The sequence below is a fragment of the Oncorhynchus gorbuscha genome, linkage group LG01 (genome assembly GCF_021184085.1).
Source record: "Oncorhynchus gorbuscha isolate QuinsamMale2020 ecotype Even-year linkage group LG01, OgorEven_v1.0, whole genome shotgun sequence".
NCBI classification, from domain to species: Eukaryota; Metazoa; Chordata; class Actinopteri; order Salmoniformes; family Salmonidae; genus Oncorhynchus; species Oncorhynchus gorbuscha.
In genome coordinates this window covers 101,798,642-101,823,557 of record NC_060173.1, presented here as the reverse complement: position 1 = coordinate 101,823,557, position 24,916 = coordinate 101,798,642, and the positions used below count along the sequence as shown (strand labels likewise).

At 41.4% G+C, this 24,916-nt stretch overlaps 1 protein-coding gene across 1 annotated transcript in view; it reads left to right on the top strand.

The window, feature by feature from the left end:
- LOC123990266 (low-density lipoprotein receptor-related protein 1B-like) overlaps window positions 1–24,916 on the top strand; it is a 265,509-nt gene that overhangs the window by 12,874 nt on the left and 227,719 nt on the right. The window contains exons 8-14 of the mRNA XM_046290887.1: window positions 899–1,021; window positions 1,233–1,373; window positions 2,166–2,291; window positions 3,081–3,197; window positions 7,175–7,255; window positions 16,416–16,586; window positions 21,876–22,058. Coding sequence (XP_046146843.1) covers window positions 899–1,021; window positions 1,233–1,373; window positions 2,166–2,291; window positions 3,081–3,197; window positions 7,175–7,255; window positions 16,416–16,586; window positions 21,876–22,058 — 942 coding nt within the window. The remainder of the gene's footprint in view (window positions 1–898; window positions 1,022–1,232; window positions 1,374–2,165; window positions 2,292–3,080; window positions 3,198–7,174; window positions 7,256–16,415; window positions 16,587–21,875; window positions 22,059–24,916) is intronic.

The window sequence follows — 24,916 nt, the reverse complement described above, 5'->3', positions numbered from 1 at the left end:
CTCTGGAGCAGTGGAAGCGCTTTCTCTGGAGTGATGAATCACGCTTCACCATTTGGCAGGCCGATGGATGTATCTGGGTTTGGCAGATGCCAGGAGAACACTACATGCCTTAATTCATAGTGCCAAATGTAAAGTTTTGTGGAGGAGGAATAATGGCCTGTGGCTATTTTTCATGGTTTGGGCCCCTTAGTTACAGTGAAGGGAAATCTTAACGCTACAGCATACAATGACATTCTAGACTATTCTGTGCTTCCAACTTTGTGGCAACAGTTTGGGAAGGCCCTTTCCTGTTTCAGCATGACAATACCTTTGTGCACAAAGCGAGGTCCATACAGAAATGGTTTGTTGAGATTGGTGTTGAAGAACTTGACTGGCCTGCAGAGAGTCTTGACCTCAACCCCATTGAACACCTTTGGGATTAATTGGAACGCCGATTGCGAGCCAGGCCTAATCACCCAACATACTTCCCGACATCCCTAAGGCTCTTGTGGCTGAATCGAAGCAAGTCCCCGCAGAAATATTCCAACATTTAGTGGAAAGCCTTCTCAGAAGAGTTGAGGTTGTTTTAACAGCAAAGGGGTGCCCGCTCCATATTAAGACCTATGATTTTGGGATGAGATGTTCAACGAGCAGTTGTCCACATACTTTTGGCCATGTAGTGGAGATGACGTGGCACCCACCTGCCACATTCTTCTCAAACAGGAAATGGCTTTTGTGTTAAGATGTTTTATGTGCTTTTCTTCAAAATTCACATTGATCTCTGTACAGTTTTTCATAGAGAGATGACGACAGACAGAACAACAATAGAGACACATGACAAAATACAATAATAATGCTTTAGAAGAATAGGATTTGAGGTTAACAGTGGTATTATTTTTTTCCTACTCTGTATTTCCAGGTGACAATGCATGCAGTGTGAATTATGGGGGATGCGGTACACTCTGCCTCGCTATCCCAGGGGGCAGAGTGTGTGCCTGTGCTGACAACCAGCTCCTGGAGAAGAACAATGTCACCTGCTCAGGTACTGTAAGACCATGCAGTGAATCAGCCAGAGCAGTATATTGCACTGTAGACAAACTATGAACATGGTTTTCTCTCACCACTATTTTGTGCGATTTCAGTGTAAAGTATGCTTTACTTTTCAATGGAATTCATTCCGCTGTGGTTTAATTTGTCTCATGTCTGTTTCTCTGGTATTAATGTTAGTTTCTCTGTTATGTCTGTTAATTAAGTGTCGTCTGGGGTGGTGGAGCCACAGCACTGTAAGAGCGATGAGTTTCAGTGTAGTAACCACCGTTGTATCCGTGCGTCCTGGAGATGCGACGGGGACGATGACTGTCTGGATGGGAGTGACGAGGAGATCCAAAGCTGCTGTGCGTATATATCTGTCCACCCCTCACACACACACACACACACACACACACACACACACACACACACACACACACACACACACACACACACACACACACACACACACACACACACACACACACACACACACACACACACACACACACACACACACACACACACACACACACACACACACACACACATCACTTAGCATGCAACATTGCACAAAGTGATATTTTCTTGCTATCAACTTTTATCTCGCTAAATGTCATTGATATGATTCAAAGATGGTGAATACGGCCCCCTTCCCCCCTTTACGTCCCCTCATCCCCATCTATTCGCCTCAGAAGAGAATTTGCTGTTGAGTGGATCGATAAGATAAACACCATGTTAGACGCTTGGGTGCTGACTCATTTCTCACTATGAAAAATCCTATAATGTAATCTTCTGCCAGAATTATCAGAATTGCTAAATCTATTATCTGCTCTGCTGGAATGTCAGCACGGTTTTTCAAAGTGTTTTCCTTTGGGGACAGCCGAAGAACCCTTTTAGGTTTTAGATAGCACCTTTTTTTCTAAATGTGTATAACAAGGTTTGAGACATTCTCTGATCCAAATTCCTGCTTCCCAGTGATACCTCAGATTTTTGTGAAGTCAAAGTTGGACTTTTAAAGTTAGAAACTGTAAATGTCAGATTTGTAAATCCTTTAGAAGATAAATTCTATTCTACAAAGAATTTCAACTAGAACATTTTTAAAAACAAAAAAACCTTGCTTTGGTAATATGAGTGTCTCTGTCTATCTGTTTCAGTAAACCACAGTTGTTCCAATGACCAGTTCAAGTGCCTCAACAATCACTGCATCCCTAAGAGATGGCTGTGTGATGGAATGAATGACTGTGGGAACAATGAGGATGAGTCCAACAACACATGTTCAGGTAACTGATACAATACCTCAGCTTTTTCTCAGATCTGCAGTCTAGCAATTGTGTTATGCCGTTTTCTGAGCTATGGAAATATATTGATGTGGTGTATTTCAGTTATGCAGTTGGACTGTGTATTGTAAAAAAAAATATATCAAACCTCCGCCCCCTTAAACTCTGCTTAGAGTTTTATGCTTAAGCTCTACATTGACAGATAGGTTTAAGCACATCACAATATAAAATAACAACATTTATAGTGGTGTCTTATGGCACTAAACAAGCCAGCAGCTACAGTGTAATCAATCTTATGTGAAAGCTCAGAATCAAAGAAGTTTAGCACTCTCAAGAGTTAACTTTTTCTGATATTGAGTTAGCGTCAGAATCACTTATGTCTGACCCTGCAGAAGTGTTTTTTCCCTCACAATAACAGCTCTTAGCCTTCCAGGATCAATCACTGGATATCAGTGGGGGTGACTAATGTTGCCTTGTAATCAGATAGACATGCATGTTACACAGCACCAACCACCTCGTGTGCTATGCTGGTGCTGCTGTCCTTGCATGTCTGTCTCTGTCATGGACATGTGACTGAAAGGTTTGTGTAAGGGCACCACTCATTTCCTCCAGACTTGATATATGTGATATATATGTAATGGAGAGATCAATTTAAGCTCCACAGGCCTGACATTGACATGCCATATGATTGAATGATCATTAGGGGGCTGAACACGTCTGGCTTTGACTTGATACCCATGTGATCGAATTACAAATGCGCTTCTGTCTTCCATGTCTCTCTCTCTCTCTCAGCCCAGGCCTGTCAGCCCAACCAGTTCTCTTGTCGGAACGGACGCTGTATCCCCCTGGCCTGGCGCTGCGACCGGGACGACGACTGCGGGGACATGTCCGACGAGACATCATCCTGTGGTGAGTCAGACTCTGAATCTGCATTCTCTGGCCCTGAAACCTGAATCTACCCCCATTGACATCGATGCATGATTTATATGATTGTTAAGTTGGTTATGCTTGAGCATCTCAAGTTAGGTTTTTGGTCCTAAAAGAGTATTCATACTAAAAGGTTGTAGACCTGTTAACACAATACACCACACACTCTCTCTGGGAAGCCACAGTGTAAAGGAAAGTGCAGGGTTTATAAATGGCAAGAGAGGCTTTCAAAGAAGATGTGACCACTGTTATGATGACATTGACAGTTCTGACGATTCTATTGACCACATCCCCAACCTTGAGAGGAAACCAAAAGGATATACCGCTGTGAGCTGTAGCTCAAAGGAAATGGTTCAGTCGAAAAGACCACTCAGCCTATAGTGACCTAACTACACCAGAGAAGCCTTAAAAGCATTGCAAAAAATATAACCTCCTGGTGAGACAACTGAATGCTAGCTTGGCTATTTGAACTCTTAGTGTGTGTTCTTGTCTAGTGCACAGCAGCCGATTTCTTATATTTCTCTCAAAGTATAGCCTTAGTGCTTTCCTCTCTCTTACTGGGGATATAATGCTTGGTCTTAGCTCCTAGTTTTGGGAACTAAAATGCAATATCCACTTGAACAAACAAATATCCAATTTCTCAAACACAGGTTTTTGAATAACATTACTGATCAGACTATTGGGTTACCTTTGAGTTGGCATAGTATTGGTTGTGAAGGGGTGAACGAGTGTACCAGTGTGCTTGTTATTGGTTGACCGGTAGTGCTGTGAAATAAGAATAGAGATATTATAACATGTCCTTGTCATCTGACACACTGTTTTCATTCTGTTTCCCCTAAATCAAATTTTCAGATAAGAATGTCCCATTTCTTCATTTATTAGGACCTTGAATACTTTGTTGTCTCTCTATTTTCTTTCACTTGCTTCAGTCATGTAAGAAGTGAGTTTTAGCAGTTACATCCTCTGGGCCAGGAGCTCAGAATTCACCAGCTCAGTGTTCTAACTTACAATTACAAAGTTGTTGCCAAATAAGACTTGTAGTATTATTATTTTTGTACGTTTGATTATTATTGCAGAATTACAGGATCTATCAAAACTGATATCGAAGTAAGTTTTAGTGCATGTAATTTGAATGGCCGAAACGTTTATTTAGTTTTCATATGGTAGACTTTATTTCTGTATGGTACTATAGTCAAATCTCGCAACTATACTATTTTGACTCGTTCAGAGGGAACTTTCCTGGCCATAAATTCTGTATTTAGTGATGTGATGTGGAAATAGAATTACTCAACAAGCATAAAAGAAGTGAAAGAAAAATCATTTGAAAGGTTTTTAAACCTCTTTGATGTTAAGTCCCCTTTTTAGCGGACTTTGAGAGGTTCTGGACCAGCTACGACTGACAGTTTGGTGTACAAAGCGCTCAGTGAACATCGCTTCACACCCCACATTTGCATTGGGAGTGACGTGTAACATTTTCTGGCCTATCCAGACAACGAATCAATTTTCTCTCCCTTTAATCGACAGAGCCCAGCCTGGGAGATGGCATATAAAAGGGCGACAGTCTAGCGATTTCAGCAATCGTGGTCCCATGTTGCTCTGATATTCGCAGCCAGATGTAGAGCTCTCAACATGAAAAAACACTAAATCATTTTGTATAATTGAAACACAACCACTTTATGTTTGTCCCAGAAAGATGAAATCACGTTGTTTGTAATGCTGAAGTTCTAACGTGTCTGCAGACATTCGAGTGGTGTCTCTGCGTCGGCTCTGATGAGGCTTGGTATGGTAGAAAAAGCTCGGACTCCAAATTTGTAGTCACTAAATACACTACATGGAAAAAAGTATGCGGACACTCGCTCGTATAACATCTCATTCCAAAATCATAGGCCTTAATATGGAGTTGGTCCCCTCTTTGCTGCTATAACATCCTCCACTCTTCTGGGAAGGCTTTCCACTAGATGTTAGAACATTGCTGCGGGGACATGCTTCCAATTAATCCCAAAGTCGTTTGATGGAGTTGAGGTCAGGACTCTGTGTAGGTCAGTCAAGTTCTTCCACAGTGATCTCAACAAACCATTTTGTGCACGGGGACATTGTCATACTGAAACAGGAATGGGCCTTCCCCAAACTGTTGCCACAATGTTGAAGCACAGAATCGTCTAGAATATCATTGTATGCTGTAGCATTAAGATTTCACTTCACTGGAAGTAAGGGACCGAGCCCGAACCACAAACAATTGTCCCAGACCATTATTTCTCAACTCTACAGTTGGCACTATGCATTCGGGCAGGTAGCCTTCTCTTGGAATCCGTCAAACCCAGATTCGACCGTCGGCCTGCTAGATGAGGAAGTGTGATTCATCATTCCAGAGAACGTATTTTCATTGCTCCAAAGTCCAATGGCGGTGAGCTTTACACTCCTCCTGCCAACGCTGCTCAATTTTATATACCTGTCAGCAACGGGTGTGACTGAAATAGCCGAATCCACAAATTTAAAGTTGTGTCTACATACCTTTGGCAATGTAGCATATGATCATATTCATGTTATAGTTATAAGAAAGATTACATTTCATAGTAAGCTGTTTATAATTTTACTGTTACTATATTTGGAAAGCATTTCAGTTATTTCAAGCCCTATTCCCCCTCTTTTGTTGAGTAGGAATAAAATAATGTAGGATTTTTTTTATATTTTCATATTTTCATAATATTTGTACTATATATTTGAGCTTCTATCCTCAAATGTGAGTCAATGTGTAACTATTTTTACCAGGAAGGTGAGATCCAGAACCTTCTAGAACTATGCAGCATTTTAGTTTTGTTTATGGCAATCTCATGAAAATGAATTACTCTTGGATGTCTATTTAGGTGAAAATCTACATTTTGCTGTAACGTTCAACCTCCCATCCCTTCACTGTATGTGGTAAGGATGGCACATATCAGTCTCTGTTGTATATCGTCTCCAACTCTCCTTGTGTGCCTACTAAGCTGCTCCAATACACAGTCACAAACAACCAGAGTGTAAGCTGTAATTAAAGTTTATGCTCGGCTTCATTCAATCATAATCAAGCTGCGCTCCAAAACATATTCTCTCCCATACTGTTGTTTGAGGTTCCTCAGGCATTACTGCTCTGTAGGAGTTCTCACCGCGTCTCTGGCAGTTCAATTTGCTCCACTGCAGCGACGAAGGGTTTTAAACACCTGAAGCTCCACACATCGTGGTGCCACTGCCATTTGAGATGGATGCTAATTTGAATTTTGTTTGCTAGAAGTATGGTAGTTGTCAACCTGTATGTTGAACCCAGAATCTCCCCTCTGTCGACTAGACTGAGAAATTAACCAGACATTATTTATGCATGTTGATATTTATTTTTAATGAGTGTTAAACCTCAACCAGACGGTCGCTGTCGGAGATAACTAAAATCCTTAGAGCGAAAATGTAGAAGACGAGTGTGATAAACATTCACTATGTCCTAGCTAAAGCCCTATCTGTTTGTAGCAGTAGGGATTCCAAATCATCCAATAAAATGTCGTCTCTGAATTCAAACCAAAGTCAATAAAGCTCCTGGCCTCCAATGGGAATATCTCAGAAAGTGTGTTATATGTGATGCGAATTCAAATGCAGATCAGATGTATTTATGCCCAGATTTACATTGACACTGACACATTGACAAAGATTTACATTGACAATAGTGGGTGGAATATTTAGCTACCAGCACCATCAACAACAGTTAGAGAAAGTGAGAGTTGGTGTCTCTTTGAGAACACTGGAAGAAGTAAGGAGCCGATGTTGGTTAATTACGAGGTGTTTGTTGGTTTTGAACAGGCAGCTAGCAGAATCACACACAAAACAATATATACTGTTGAAAAATGAGTTGGAATGGAGTGTTTGTAAGGAGATTTAGTTTTAGGTTGGCCTTTAAATAACTGTAGTTGACTGTCTCTTTGCTTTTATGTCTATAGCATTGCCGACCTGTGAACCACTCACCCAGTTCAGCTGTTCCAATGGGAGATGCATCAGTGTCAAGTGGCATTGTGACTCAGGTACGTTCCTACTGAAAACCTACAGCAGTGTTTCCTCAACAACCATCAGGGCTTCAACAAAAATAAACAACTTTGAGGTCAGACTACTTGAGGACAGGAGTTGAAAAACACTGAGCTACTGTACATTGCACATGCACCTTGTATAACCCACAACCTTGAAATCAACCACAATCTCCTTATGTAACGAAAGTGGTTCGGAGAACCACACTCTTCACCCACTATGCACACCACGTCATTTCAACTTGGATATTTGGGTAATATTTGGTTGAGACATTGATCATCCTTTACTCACCCATTTTTTGTTTAGTTGTCATCTAAATGTGTTCACTGACGCGCTTTCAACCATTTGAAAACACAAAAAGTTAAAATGGGAATACAACACCAGATATTTGGTATTTATACAACAACTTAATGTGTTGTCTGTGCTTTATCTAATAGAACAACCAACTGTCCTGGATTACAGTTGAGATTACAGTAGAAGTATGTAGTGCAAGTGATCAATGCTGTTTGAGATTCTGCACAGATTATTGTGCAGAATCAGCAATTGTGAAGATTTCTACAGACCTGCAAACTTTGCGTGCTTTCTTAAACATGCACGCTTCCTATGATTACATAAGAAGACATGTATAGTTACAGTAACAGAGCCTTACCTTTAGGCTTTTTACTGTATTACAAAGTCCTATTCAATTGTGTTGCCTTCAGAAAGTATTCACACACCTTGACTTTGTTGTGTCACTGGCCTACACACAATACCCCATAATGTCAAAATGATTATCATGATTTTAGAAATTTGTACAAATGAATTAAAAATGAAAACCTGAAAAGTCTTGAGTCAATAAGTATTCAACGCCTTTGTTATGACAAGTCTAAATCATTTCAGAGGTAAAAATTCACATAAATTACATGGACTAATTATGTTTAACATGATTTTTGAATGACTACCTCATTTCTGTACCCCACATCCAATTATCTATAAGGTCCCTCAGTCGAGCAGTGAATTTCAAAAACGGATTCAACCACAAAAACCAGGGAGGTTTTCCAATGCCTCACAAAAAAATGGCATGCCATGGTAGATAGGTAAAAATAATTCAAGCTGACATGAAATGTCCAGTTGAGCATGGTGATGTTATTAATTACATTTTGGATGGTGTATCAGTACACACAGTCACTACAAAGATACAGGCGTCCTTCCTAACTCACTTGCCAGGGATTTCACCATGAGGCCAATGGTGACTTTAAACAGTTACAGGGTTTAATGACTGTGATGGGAGAAAACTGAGGATGTACCAACAATATTGTTGTTACTCCCACCAACAATATTGTAGTTACTACTACTAACCAAAATGACAGAGTGAAAAGAAGAAGACCTGTACAGAATACAAATACTCCTAAACATCCATCCTGTTTGCAATAAGGCACCAAAGTAAAACTACAAATAAAAGTCTGGTAAAGAAATTAACTTTATAACATTCCCGGAGTTCTAAATTGAGCAGCTGCTGAAAAATGAGCTCCTGTATATATTGAGATTTAAATGTTTTTTTAGAGTGAAATACATCGTCAAAAGGTCAGAGAAAACTGCAAGACTTTTGTAGAAGACAAAGAGCAGGAACAAACCAAAAAACCTTTTGAAAAATTAACTATTTTTCATAAAATTGGGAACTGTTATCTTAGCTAGTTGAATTGCTAGCAGAATTGTTTACTTGTTGCAAGCAGTTGCTAGGGTTTGACTTCCTGTAAGAAGCTAGCTAGCTTACAAAGAATAACAACAAAAAATATCTAGTTAACAGAAGAAAGGAAGACAAAATAAAAATGGACAAAAGAAGGACAGAAGAAAAGGAAAAGAAAGAGGACAACAAAGTGAAACAGTCAGCACTTCAATTGCAACCAAGTTATAGTTTTGACTTAAATCATCTAACATCTATCTGCCCAGCAGCTAGCCAGATCAACAAACGTCCAGAGTCTAATTTGACAAATAATCACTGTGAAACTATTATACTCAACTGAAGATTGATTAGTGTCAAAGTGATTCTAGCATGTATTGTGTGAATAGTTGTCTTTGCTGTCTTTCTGTATTTCCAAGATAATTGTGTAGTTTAGAAACAGTCTTTCAGTGATTATCTTAATTTACCGAGTGTTAGCTAGCCAGCTATTTGTCGTCCATGTTGAACGTCAGGAGACTCTGTGGAATAGCCAACAGCTAGCCAATACTTCTGACTGAATAGAACTTCCGCTTGGACTTTCAACAACCACTGTTCTTAATCCTATTCCGCTTTAACTTTTACAGGTAGTATAACATTTTTAATTTCATTTCTTTCAGCACAACGGTTTGATTTGTTTGATCGTAGCTAGCTACATAGCTAGCTATATAGCTGTCTGTGTCATCAAAGATAATTGTGTAGTCTAGAGCGATTTTCTAGGTTAGCTAGCCAGCTATTGTCTTCCATGAACAAAAAAATACATAAAATAATCAACACTGCTAGCTAGCCAGCTAAACTGAGTGAGCACTGTAGAAACTCCTTACACTCAAAAAAACGACTTGATTTGTGTAGTGTCAATCAACACATGCCAAATGTCAGCTATTGACAGAAAAAGTTTAATTGTTGCAACGCAGCCACTGCCAGCTAGCCTACTTCAGCAGTACTGTATCATTTTAAATTATCCATGTCAATAAGATTCTTGCTAGCGTTGAACTTCCACTTTCTGAACATTGTAGACATTTAGTCCACTTGTCATTCCTATAATCCTTGCATTAGCGTATGCTAATCTTAACTTAGATTTTTGGTCAATATGTGTCTGTCATTATCCCTTATTAATTTGTAGACAAACTGCAATTAGACCATACAAATGTTCCACAACTATACGTGGCCGCTGCCACCCTAATCTGGTGGTCCTTGCTGTACAAGACCCACCAAACACGCGCCACCTCCACTATTGACCCACGTGGGGCTGCCTCGCTTCTAGTTCCAGGTTTTTTATGTGTTACATTGTTAGCCTCTGAAACTTATGCCGATTACAAACAGCCAAGAAGGCAAAGTTCATCTCAGCCTATGCCTCCGCTCCAGTCCTCACTAATGTTCAGTCTCTGACAGAAACATGAGATCAGGGCACAGATTTCACTTTCCAGAGAGACACTGCATACTCTGTTTCTCGGAAACATGGCTCCCCCATGATATATTGCACACAGCCATCTGATTCTCAGACCATTGTTATTCCAATTTTCGGGGTGGTGGCCCTCCCCCCCCTCCTTTCTCTCCCAGGAAAAAAGTGGTCATTCTCTCTGCAAGGAAATCCCCAGGAAAAACATCTGTATACAGACAAAGTGGAGTCGCCTCCTTTGAATTTCATGCTGTCCACAGTTACCAGCCCTTTCAAGCAACATCCTTATCATTTATCGCCCTCCAGGTCCCCTCGGAGAGTTCATCAACATGAGCTTGATGCATTGATAAGCTCCTTTCCTGAGGACGGCTCACCTACTTTAACCTCCCCACGCTACCTTTGACTCATTCCTCTCTGCCCCTTCTTTCCACTCCTCTCCTCTGATACAGACCTCAGATCTCTCAGACCTTCCCCCAGACATATTAAGTCTCTCACATGCTTAAAGATGGCACCATTGTCCCTGTACCCAAGAATCAAAGGTCTTTACTAAATGACTGTTCTTAGCACTAACCTCATTGCTTTGAGAGACCAGTCCAAGTCTCACGACCACTACCTTGTCACCCTTTTCCCACTCGCAATTTGCTCATCACAACACTTCCCAGACCATGCAATCCCATCACTTGCACACTGCCCTATCCCAAGAGCCAACCTATGTAAGAATGCTGTTTCCCCCTATAGCTCAGCATTCAATGCCATAGTACCCTCCAAGCTATCATCTCTTCCCTCTGTCTGAAACCTTCTCCAACCTTGGACTCCTGATTCTGGCCTCCTAATTTCAACACTGGGGTCCCTTTCTCAGCCCCTCCTGACTCCCTGTGTCCCCATCTTCCAGGCCATGCACACTCCCCTCCATCATCCGTGGCTTGACGACTCATTGCATTACCAACAGAACAGACAGCCAACAGGGCAGGTGAGGGCAAATGTGAGGAAAACTGCCCCCCCAGGAAAATTTTCCTCCTCTGTCTCTGCTGCTAAAACCACTTTCTACCACTCTAATGCTCACAAAAGATCTGCCTCTAACCCTAAGGGAAGCTCTTTGCCAGAATCCTCCTCCCCCTCCCCCCCTCCTCCCTCTCTGCTTTGGGGAAAATCCAACACCACACATCACTGAGTACCACTCTTCATATGTTCAAGCATGGTGGTGGCTGCATCATGTTATGGGTAGCTTGTCAACGGGAAGGTCTTAGGGAGTTTTGTAGCATAAATAGAGCTAAGGACAGCCAAATCCTAGAGGAAAACCTTCTTCAGTCTACTTTCCAACAGACACTGGGAACTGTGTCTCAGTTGGTTGGTAGAGCACGACAATTGCAACGCCAGGGCTGTGGGTTTGATTCCCATGAGGGACCAGTATGGACAAATGTGAAAATGTATGCACTAACTACTGTAAATCACTCTGGATAAGAGTGTCTGCTAAATGACTCAAATTTAACAACCTAAAATACAATACACTGGTTGCTTACCAAGTTATAGTTTTGACTTAAATCATCTTGAACATCTATGGCAAGACTTGAAAATGTCTGTCTAGCAATGATCAACAACAAACTTGACAGAGCTTGAATAATTTGACAAATAATCATGTGCAAATATTATACAATCCAGATGTAATTGCTGTCAAAGGTGATTCTACCATGTATTGTGTGAATACTTATGTAAATGAGATATTTCTGTATTTCATTTTCAATACATTTGCTAACACTTCTAAAAACATGTTTTCACTTTTGTGTGTGTTAGATGGGTGAGCATTTATAAAAAAAAAAAAATCCATGTTGAACTCAGGCTGTAACACAACAAAATGTGGAATAAGCCAAGGGGTATGAATACTTTCTGAATGCACTGTATCTAATGCTTGGATAGTTTCATCTGAGCCACTGTTCTTAATCCTATTCTTTAACTTTTATTTTTGGTTTAGTTGGAGACATGAATCCAACATATAATTTGTTAACTTGTCAACACAACCAAGCGAACAAAACAGCACCTCTCTGTCTCAGTATGTGTAGCTTATCTAGGCTATCTGAAGCTGTCTGTTCAGAAAGAGTATGACATTGCTGCCACCTGTAGCATTGAATGTAAGGGAAGCCCGCGAGCATTTGGTCTTCCATGATACAAAAAAATACATAAAATAATAGCATATCAGCGTTGAGCTAAACTGAGTGAGCTCAACTGTGAATGGTCCTGTCACACCAAAAAAAAACTCTCTTGGATTTGGCTTCAGGTCAATCACATCACATGCCAAATGTCATTATTGACAGAAAAAAAAGTTTAATTGTTGCAACTCGTTGTGTTGTTGTCCTCCGGTGGCTAGCTAGCTAGCAAGCTAAAATAGTCCCTTTCCTAAATTATCCATGGATGGCGATAATGTGTGGTTTTACTTACATCTAGCTACATGTTGAACTTCCATCCTCTCAGGCCAGGGGCACATTGTATGCATTTATGGTTGGATCAGAATTGCTGCTATAATCATTGGCCAGTATGGAGAGAGTATGCTAATGTTAACTTAGATTTTTGGTTTAGATGGAGATGTGAATCCAACATTATCAATTATTAATTTGTAGACAAACTGGAATTAAAGCCAGACTAAGTCAGTGACACAACTATACAAGAGCCCCTTCAAATGTTGATATTTGGTTGTGTTGACAACCAAACACAATTCAATAGCCAGTTGTATTCCTCCACTATTGGTGGAGGAACACAATGGCGCCGACAGAGAGGGCTGCCTCGCTTCTAGTTCTTAGAAAACGTTGCAGTATTTTGTTTTTTATGTGTTACATTGTTATCCCAGAAAATGTTATGCGTTATTACAAACAGCCGGGAAGAACAAAAGGATATCAGAGGAGGCACGCTCACCCTCCCTCCGCTTCCCCGAGTATATCACTCACTAATGTTCAGTCTCTGGATAAAAAAGTTGATGAGATCAGGGCAAGGGTTTCTTTCCAGAGAGACATCAGGGATTGTAACATACTCTGTTTCTCGGAAACATGGCTCCCCCATGATATATTGTCGGAGTCGGTACAGCCATCTGGATTCTCAGACCATTGTTATTCCAATTTTCGGGATGCATACAAGGCCCTCCCCCGCCCTCCTTTCGGCAAAGGAAAAAAAAGAGTTGTCATTCCCTCTGCAAGGAAATCAAACAGGAAAAACATCTGTATACAGACAAAGTGGAGTCGCAATTCAACGGCTCAGACACTTGACATATGTGTCTGGGTCCACAGACAATCACGGACTACAAAAGGAAAACCAGGCTTTTCGCGGACACTGACGTCTTGCTTCCAGATAAGCTCAACACGTTCTTTGCCCGCTTTGAGGATAACACAGTGCCACCAACATGGCCAGCTACCAAGGACTATGGTTCTCCTTCTCCTTGGCCGACGTGAGTAAGACATTTAAACGTGTTAACCCTCGCAAGGCTGCCGACCCAGACGGCATGCCTGGCCGCGACCTCAGATCATGTGCAGACCAGCTGGTTGGTGTATATACAGACATATTAAGTCTCTCCCTATCCCACATGCTTAAAGATGGCCACCATTGTCCCTGTACCCAAGAATGCAAAGGTAACTGAACTAAATGTCTCCCTGTAGCACTAATTTCTGTCATCATGAAGTGCTTTGAGAGACCAGTCAAGGATCATATCACCTCCACCTTACCTGTCACCCTAGACCCACTTCAATTTGCTCACCACCCCAAAAGGTCCACAGACCATGCAATCGCCATCACATTGCACACTGCCCTATCCCAAGAGCAATACCTATGTAAGAATGCTGTTTATTGACTATAGCTCAGCATTCAATGCCATAGTACCCTCCAAGCTCATCATTAAGCTCGAGTCCCTGGGTCTGAACCCTGCCCTGTGCAATTGGGTCTTGGACTTCCTGACGGGCCGCCCCCAGGTAATTTTCAACACTGGGGTCCCACAAGTGTGCGTGCTCAGCCCCCCTCCTGTACTCCCTGTTCACCCATGACTGCGTGGCCATGCACACCTCCAACTCAATCATCAAGTATGCAGACGACACAACAGTAGTTGGCTTGATTACCAACAACGACGACGAGACAGCCTACAGGGAGAAGGTGAGGGCTTCGGGATTGTGGTGTCAGGAAAATAGCCTCTCACTTAACGTCAACAAAAGAAAGAAGATGATCGTGGACTTGTAGGAAACAGCAGAGGGAGCACCCCCCCTATCCACATCGACAGGATAGCAGTGGAGAAGGTGGAAAGTTGAAATTGCTCGACGTACATATCATTGACAAACTGAAATGGTCCACCCACACATGCAGTGTGGTGAAGGCTCAACAGCACTTCAACCTCAGGAGGCTAAAGAAATGTGGCTTTTTGCTTAAAACCCTCATAAACTTTTACAGATGCACAATTGAGAGCATCCTGTCGGGCTTTATCACAGCCTGGTATGGCAACTGCACTGCCCACAACTGCAGGGCTCTCCAGAGGACGGTGCGCTCTGCACAATGCATCACCGGGGGCAAACTACCTTTTCTCCAGGACACCAACAGCACCTGATGTCACATGAAGGCCAAAAAGATCATCAAGGACAACAACCACCCGAGCCACTGCCTGTTCACCCCGCTATCATCCAGAAGACGAGGTCAGTACAGGTGCATCAAAGCTGGGACCGAGAGACTGAAAAACAGCTTCTATCTTAAGGCTATCAGACTGTTAAATAGCCATCACTAGCACAGAAAGACTGCTGCCTACACACAGACTTGAAATCATTGGCCACTTTAATAAATGGAGCACCAGTCACTTCAATAATGTCACTTTAATAACATTTACGTAACTTGCATTACTCATTATTTTTTATTTTTTTACCTTTATTTAACTAGGCAAGTCAGTTAAGAACAAATTCTTATTTTCAATGACGGCCTAGGAACAGTGGGTTAACTGCCTGTTCAGGGGCAGAACGACAGATTTGTACCTTGTCAGCTCGGGGGTTTGAACTTGCAACCTTCCGGTTACTCGTCCAACGCTCTAACCACTAGGCACATTACTCATCTCATATGTATATACTGTATTCTATGCTATCTACTGAATCTTAGTCTATGCCACTCTGACATTGTTCATCCATATATATAGATATTCTTAATTCCATTCCTTTACTTAGATTTGTGTATATTAGGTATTTGTTGTGTAATTATTAGATATTACTTGCTAGATATTGCTACACAGTCGGAACTAGAAGCACAAGCATTTTGCTTCACCCACAATAACATCTGCTAAACACATGTATGTGACCAATACATTTTGATTTGATTTGAGTTTGTCTACAAATTAAGAATTGATGTTGGATTCATGTGTCCTTCTCAACCAAAAATGTAAGTTGAAGAATAGGGGTTGAATTGAAACAATAGCTGTTGATGACTTCACAAATGCTATATCCTGTACTGTAAGCCTAAATAGCATACTTGATGATTTATGACTCATAAAATATGGTTACATTTAATTTGCTCTGGTATACCTAATTTGAAATGACTTCGATAGCAACAGTAAATCTATTTTGTTATTAAGTGGAGCTTTCTTAATAATAATCATTCTCACAATTGCACATGATTTTAGTCAGTCACAAATATCAAAGCTAATCAGGGCTGAACTTGGTTAAAACCCTGGAATGGAGAACAAAGGAATAACTGTAGCTATATCAACTCTTCAGTAGGAGTTTCTGCCCAACCTGTAGTTTTTTTTCTGATAGTAGATTTAACTTTATACAGGGTTTGTCTATGTTGAAAATTGGTTACCATGATGACATAATCCTTTCACCCTCAAAACACATTGATGACTTTTTTTCAAATCCAATGTATTTTTCATGTCACATTACTTTGACAACTGAAATTGAAACAACTTTGATTCAACCAGTTTGTGCCCAGTGGGATGTGCAGAGTATGCATACCTTGCCTAAAACGTGACTTCTGAGACCTCCCCAATCTAATCCACATTCTTATGACATGAAGGAGTCAAACCTAGTCAGTCAAACTTGCTATTTTTCCTCTGTGTCCCAAGATGATGACTGTGGAGATGGTAGTGACGAGGTGAGTTGTGTCCACTACTGCTCCAACACCCAGTTCCAGTGCTCCAGTGGGAGATGTATTCCAGACCACTGGGCCTGCGATGGGGACGACGACTGTGGGGACTTCAGTGATGAGAACACCACCTGTGGAGGGTCTGGAGCTGGTGAGAGAAACCATGCTGTTTTTTTGTAATTCCTTTATTGTAGCACTTTTAGAATTCGTAATACAAATGCAGCTTCATAAGTGATAGTGCCATCCCTCATTTTGACAAATTAATGGACTCTGCACTAAGTATCATGTTAACTATCCCAACATTGTGAGTATTGTGTTTTTCCTATTTTGCTGCATTACAAGCTGTAATTCAAATTTATTTTTATTTGGATGTCATCTAATGGACATACACAAAATAATCTAAATTGGTGAAGTGAAATGAAAAAAATAACTTGTTATAAAAACTTCCCAAAAATAAAAAAAACGGAATCAAGGGGCACCACCAAGGATCTCTCCAAAAAAAGTCAGGGAGAAAAGTCAGGGAGAAGTTGTGGAGAAGTACAGATTGTGTTTGGGTTATAAAAAAATATCAGAAACTTTGAACATCCCATGGAGCACCATTAAATCATTATAAGAAATGGAAAGAATATGGCAACTACAACAAACCTGCCAAATGAGGGCCACCCACCGAAACTCACTGACCAGGCAAGGAGGGCATTAATCAGAGAGGCAACAAAAACAAAAATACAAAAGATAACCCTGAAGGAGCTGCAAAGCTCCACAGCAGAGATTGAAGTATCTGTCCATAGGACCATTTTAAGCCGTACACTCCACAGAGCTGGGCTTTACGGAAGAGTGGCCAGAAAAAAGCCATTACTTAAATTAAAAAATAAGCAAACATGTTTGGTGTTCGCCAAAAGGCATGTGGGAGACACCCCAAACATATGGAAGAAGGAACTCTGGTCAGTTGAGACAAAAATTTAGCTTTTTGGCCATTAAGGAAAATGCTATGTCTGGCACAAAGCCAACACCTCTCATCACCCCGAGAACACCATCCCCACAGTGAAGAATGGTGGTGGCAGCATCATGCTGTGGGGATGTTTTTCATTGGCAGGGACTGGGAAACTGGTCAGAATTGAAGAAATGATGGATGGTGCTAAATAGAGGGAAATTCTTGAGGAAAACCTGTTTCAGTCTTCCAGAGATTTGAGACTGGAATGGAAGCACCACTCAAGTGGTTTAAAGGGAAATGTGTAAATGTCTTGGGATGGCCTAGTCAAGTCCCAGAGCTCAATCTAGTTGAGAAGATTGCTGGACACCAGCAGAACCCATCCAACTTGAAGGAGCTGGAGCAGTTTTGCCTTGAAGAATGGGCCAAAATCCCAGTGGCTAGATGTGCCAAGCTTATAGAGACATACCCTAAGAGACTTGTAGCTGTAATTGCTGCAAAAGGTGGCTCTATAAAGTATTGACTTTGGGGGGGGGGGTTGAATAGTTATGCACAGTCAAGTTTTCAGTTTTTTTGTCTTAATTTTTGTCTGTTTCACAATAAAAACTATTTTGCATCTTCAAAGTGGTAGGCATGTTGTGTAAATCAAATGAAACCTCCAAACCTCCCAGAAATGTAATTTAATTCCAGTTTGTAAGGCAACAAAATAGGAAAAATGCCAAGGGGGGTGAATACTTTCGCAAGCCACTGTAGATGCTTTCAAGTTGGGCTAACTACTCATCCTCATTACTGCACGTGAAACATTGAGCGTAACTAATAATTATTCATTTGGCATTTAAATCAGTAGAAATATATTTATGTTTTTAAAGATTATTAGTTTAATTTTATATTAACTGTTAACTTGTCTGGTCTAATGTCCTTAAGTCTTCATCTTCCTCTCTCAGCTCTCGCACTGCTGATCTAATCTCATCTACTGTTCACAACAGTACAACATCAATATATGAATATTTTAATCTGGTATAATTACCTCAGAAAGCTGAGCCTAGCCCAGGTAGCTGAAATGCTCACAGCTCACTACCTTGTCACTAGAATGAGGAAGTTATTCATCAAACCGTCTCCCATCTCCAGCCTTTTCCTTTCTACTCTAATACAGTGTAGTGTTGCTGGGTTGTGGTCCACCCCTGGGGTTAAAGCTCTGGCTCGGCAGCCCCTGACTGTTATGGAAATACTTCTGATCTCTGATTTCAGAAGTTTTTCTTTTTTCCTGGCAATGTGGAAATGGTTAGGTTGAATACAATCGGTCTTGTGACCTAGCATGATTCAAAATAACATTTGAAAGATCAATCATACAGATCATTTTGCCATAGCTTTGAATGGAAAAGAATATACATAACCCAATATTGTCAAGTTTGCCCACTGGGAACCAATTTTCACATTCACAGAAGGATTCTATTTAAGAGATAATGCCGGAGAAGTTGGTGTTTGGGGGATATATTAGCAAGGGTGTTGTTCGTCAAGATATCCTCCAAACACCGGTTTTGAGGGCATTATTATTTTTATACAATGGGTTACCAACATATTCAAATAGTGATTGACATATTTTCATTTTTTTTATTTTGATGAATTTATTCATACTATTTCATCCTTCCACAAGATATAGTCCCGACACAAATCTAGGGTTGCTACACAAGCCAGCAGGTCGTTCGTTCTATCGGTTCAGTTGCCAGAGATGCAACTGAGTCATTCAGTCTTTTTGTTCTGTATCTATGGATGCAACCCAGTCATTCATTCTAAATGTTACATTGCAATACTGGCTGGCAACGTTCTTATCCCTTGCTTGCTAGCTAGCCAACCACAGCTAACTTAAATTTACGTCAAACAGTGTAGCCAGAACAACAGCAAAGGAGCTGCATTTGCTGTTTTCTAGTGCCATTTATTTAGATACATCCATAACAATGAGCTAATGATGCACAATTTCACCTGGCATAGAAAATGTGCTCTCTCGTCAGGATAATGTTGTTCAGGGGAGCTAGCCAACAACACAGTCACTTCAAAAGGAAAATGGAAAGACAGCAATCTAGCTGCATTTCATTTCATTTGAATTTTTTTTTCTTTGCATATATCCATAAAAATTATGCCAGCTGTTTCATGATTTTGACTGGCTGAGAAAAGCTATCTGCCTGTCTGTCTCATCCAGACACTTTTATGTTGCAAATGTCGGTGAGACAGACAGCAAGGTACAGTGGGGCGAAAAAGTATTTAGTCAGCCACCAATTGTGCAAGTTCTCCCACTTAAAAACATGAGAGAGGCCTGTAATTTTCATCATAGGTACACTTCAACTATGACAGACAAAATGAGGAGAAAAAATCCAGAAAATCACATTGTACGATTTTTAATGAATGTATTTGCAAATTATGGTGGAAAATAAGTATTTGGTCAATAACAAAAGTTTATCTCAATACTTTGTTATATACCCTTTGTTGGCAATGACAGAGGTCAAACGTCTTCTGTCAGTCTTCACAAGGTTTTCACACACTGTTGCTGGTATTTTGGCCCATTCCTCCATGCAGATCTCCTCTAGAGCAGTGATGTTTTGGGGCTGTTGCTGGGCAACACGGACTTTCAACTCCCTCCAAAGATTTTCTATGGAGTTGAGATCTGGAGACTGGCTAGGCCACTCCAGGACCTTGAAATGCTTCTTACGAAGCCACTCCTTCGTTGCCTGGGCGGTGTGTTTGGGATCATTGTCATGCTGAAAGACCCATCCACGTTTCATCTTCAATGCCCTTGCTGATGGAAGGAGGTTTTCACTCAAAATCTCATGATTCATGGCCCCATTCATTCTTTCCTTTACACAGATCAGTAGTCCTGGTCCCCTTGCAGAAAAAGAGCCCCAACGCCGATGTTTCCACCCCATGCTTCACAGTAGTTATGATGTTCTTTGGATGCAACTCAGCATTCTTTGTCCTCCAAACACGACAAGTTGAGTTTTTACCAAAAAGTTATATTTTGGTTTCATCTGACCATATGACATTCTCCCAATCTTCTTCTGGATCATCCAAATGCTCTCTAGCAAACCTCAGATGGAACTGGACATGTACCGGCTTAAGCAGGGGGACACGCCTGGCACTGCAGGATTTGAGTCCCTGGCGGCGTAGTGTGTTACTGATGGAAGGCTTTGTTACTTTGGTCCCAGCTCTCTGCAGGTCATCCACATGCCCCCCCCCACCCCCATGTGGTTCTGTGATTTTTGCTCACCGTTGTGATCATTTTGACCCCACAGGGTGAGATCTTGCGTGGAGCCCCAGATCGAGGGAGATTATCAGTGGTCTTGTATGTCTTCCATTTCCTAATAATTGCTCCCACAGTTGATTTTTTCAAACCAAGCTGCTTACCTATTGCAGATTCAGTCTTCCCAGCCTGTGTCAGCGCCGTGTGTATCGGTGGCAGGGAAGTCAGGCGCAGGAGAGTCAAAATGGAGTATTTTAATAAATGTCCACAGAACATGCTCCATAACACTAAAACGTACAGACATGAAAAAACATGGGTACGAGTACCCGTCGCGCACCAAACACAACAACCAAACAACACTAACAATAAAACAATCTCTGACAAAGACATGAGGGGAAACAGAGGGTTAAATGCACAACAGGTAATGAATGGGATTGAAAACAGGTGTGTGGGAAGACAAGACAAAACCAATGGAAAATGAAAACTGGATCAATGATGGCTAGAAGACCGGTGACGTCGAACGCCGAGCACCGCCCGAACAAGGAGAGGCAACGACTTCGGCAGAAGTTTTGACAGCCTGGTGCAGGTCTACAATTTTGTTTCTGTTTTCCTTTGACAGCTCTTTGGTCTTGGCCATAGTGGAATTTGGAGTGTGACTGTTTGAGGTTGTGGACAGGTGTCTTTTATACTGATAACAAGTTCAAAAAGGTGCCATTAATACAGGTAACGAGTAGAGGACAGAGGAGCCTCTTAAAGAAGAAGTTACAAGTCTGTGAGAGCAAGAAATCTTGCTTGTTTGTAGGTGACCAAATACTTATTTTCCACCATAATTTGCAAATAAATTCATAAAAAATCGTACAATGTGATTTTCTGGATTTTCTTTCTCATTTTGTCTGTCATAGTTGAAGTGTACCTATGATGAAAATTACAGGCCTCTCTCATCTTTTTAAGTGGGAGAACTTGCACAATTGGTGGCTGACTAAATACTTTTTTGCCCCACTGTATATACAAATCTCCGCTGTTGAAAATCAAATGCTAGTCTTAATGAAACAAGAGATAATGTCTAAATGATTTTTATAGTGGAGATCAAGTTTATAAATTGCCTGGCTGGGCTGATGAGATATTGTATTGCGCAGTAAGATGGAACAGCATTTCAACATCATAGCTTTAGCCGGTGGTAACTTTTGGAATAGACACTGGTTGGAATGCGGTTTTAACTAATGAGCATCCAGGATTAGACCCACCCATTGTATAATTATTTATGTATTTTTCCCTTGCAGCATTGCCTCCTGTGATAGAGTGCAGTGGGGATGAGTTCCACTGTACGGAAGATGGTACGTGTATCCCAGAGCGCTGGAGGTGTGATGGGGACAAAGACTGCGAGGACGGTAGTGATGAGGTGGCCTGTGAGGGCACCAAGAGGATTTGTGACCCCAAGGCCAAGTTCACATGCAAAGACACAGGTAGGATAGAGACTTCTCTGTCAGTAATCATAATCCAGAACCAAGACTTCCTAGCTACTCGGTTTGCCTAAGAAAATATTTTGTCTGATGGTAGTGTACAATCTTTGACCATTACATTAATGCTAAACTAGAAGCAAATTTAAAAGGATGACATTGACCAACATCAAATAGCAGAGCTAGAAACTCTAGCCTCACCAACTGTCTATGTAGTAAATTATAGAAACCGCATATATTTTATAGTACTATCTCTACAAAAAAGAATGGGATGAAAAAAATAATGTAGCTGGAATTTATAGTTGGCGCTTCGCTTTATTGGCTCCTGATTTGAACTTTTTTGTACATAATGTTTCCGCCATAATTTTCTATGACCAAAAAGAGCTCCTGGACATTAGAACAGTGATCACTAAACTCAATGAAGATTTATACTTCAATGAGTCGGCGACCCAGGACATAATGCTTAACCCGAACCAGGCCCTAATCCCTGATTCAGAAGAGAAAGAGACTGCTATATAGAGGCCGATGTGCGGGAATCCTGATGAAACTACGGCATTGAGTAAATTAACCACAGCTATCTCTGTTCTATTAGTGAATGTACGACCACTGGAGAGCAAACTGGACGAGCTCCGTTCGAGACTATCTTATCAACAGGACCTGAAGGACTGTAATATCCTATGTTCCTCTGAAACTTGGCTGAACAAGGACACTGACAATATTCTAGATGGTTTTTCTATGCATCGGCAGGACAGAACGGCAACGTCGAGTAAGCTCAAGGGGCGTGGTGTGTGTCTCTCTGTTAACAACAGCTGGTGTGGAATATAATATATAATATATAATATAATAATAATAATAATAATAATAATAATAATATAATATAATATAATAATATATGCCATTTAGCAGACGCTTTTATCCAAAGCGACTTACAGTCATGTGTGCGTACATTCTACGTATGGGTGGTCCCGGGGATCAAACCCACTACCCTGGCGTTACAAGTGCCATGCTCTACCAACTGAGCTACAGAAGTCTCGAGGTTCTTTTCACCTGAGATAGAATACGCCATGAGAAGCTATAGACCATGCTATTTACCTAGAGTTTTCATCTATATTTTTCAGAGCTGTCTATTACCACCAAAATATTATGCTGGCACAAAAAGGGCCCTCAACAAACCTTATAGGGCCACAAGCAAACAAGAAAATGCTCATCCAGAAGCGGCGCTACTTTTGGCTGATGATTTTAATGCAGGAAAACTGAAATCCATTTGACCTCATTTCTAACAGCATGTCACCCATGCAACTAGAGGCGAAAAAACTGTGGATCAACTTTACTCCACACACGGACGCATTCAAAGCTCTTCCTCGCCCTCCATTTGGAAAATCGGACCATAACTCTATTCTCCTTATTCCTGCTTAGAAGCAAACACTCAAACAAAAAGTACCGCTGATGAGCTCAATGCGGAAGTGGTCAGATGAAGCAGATGCTTAGCTACATAACTGATTCGCTAGCACACTGGAATATGTTTCTGATGGTATTGAGGAGTTTATTACATCAGTCACCGGCTTAATCAAAAAGTGCATCACAGTGACCATACATACAGTGTACATATCTCAACCAGAAGCCATGTATTACTGGCAACATCCACACTAAGATAAAGGCTAGAGATTCATCTTTCAAGGAGCGGGACACTAACCTGGACGGACGTGTTTAAGAAATCCCGCTGCGCCCTCCAATGAACCATCAAACAGGCAAGGCGTCAATACAGGACTAAGATTGAATCTGATTACACCAGCTCTGATGCTCACGGATGTGTCAGGGCTTACAAACTAGCACGGAAAAACAAAGGGAAAACCCAGCCGTGAGCTGCCTAGTGACACAAGCCTACCAGACGAGCTGAATGCATTTTATGCTTTCTTCGAGGCAAGCAACACTGAACCATATGTGAGAGCACCAGATGTCTGTGTAATCACACTTTCAGTAGCTGATTTAAGTAAGACCTTTGAACAGGCTAACATTCACAAGGCCGCAGGGCCAGGCGGATTACCAGGACGTGTATTCAGATCATGCAATGGCCAGCTGGCAAGTCTTCACTGATATTTACAACATTTCCTCATGTAGTTTGTAATACTGTATACCTGCATGTTTCAACCAGTAGTCCCTATGCCCAAGAACGCCTAGACATCCTGTCCAAATAAATATCGCCCCATAACACTCACATTTGTCGCCATGAAATACTTTGCAAGGCTGGTCAAGGCTCACATCAAAACCATCATCCAAGGCATCTTTGCACCACTCCAAATCACATACCGCCCCACCAGATGCAGACATGGTGCAATCTCTATTGCACTCCACACTGCCCTTGGACAAAAGGAACACCTACGTGAGAATGCTGTTCATTGACTACAGCTCAGCATTCAACACCATAGTGCCATCCAAGCTCACCACTAAGTTAAGGACCCTGGCACTGAACACCCTCTGCAACTGATTCCTGGACTTCCTGACGGGATGCCCCCAGGTGATGAAGGCAGGCAAAAACACATTTGCCACGCTGACCCTCAACACGGGGGACCCTCTGGGGTGCATGCTCAGTCCTCTCTTGTACTCCCTACTCACGCAGGACTACGTGGCCATGCATGACTCCAACACCATCATTAAGTTTGCCAACAACACAACGGTGGTAGTCCTGATCCCCGATAATGATGAGACAGCTTATAAGGAGGAGGACAGAGAACTGGCATTGTGGTGCTAGGACAACAACCTATTCCTCAACATCAGCAAGACAAAGGAGTTGATCGTGCACTACAGGAAACAGAGGGCCGAGCACGCCCCCTCACATCACTAAGGATCTATCCTGGTCCAAACTA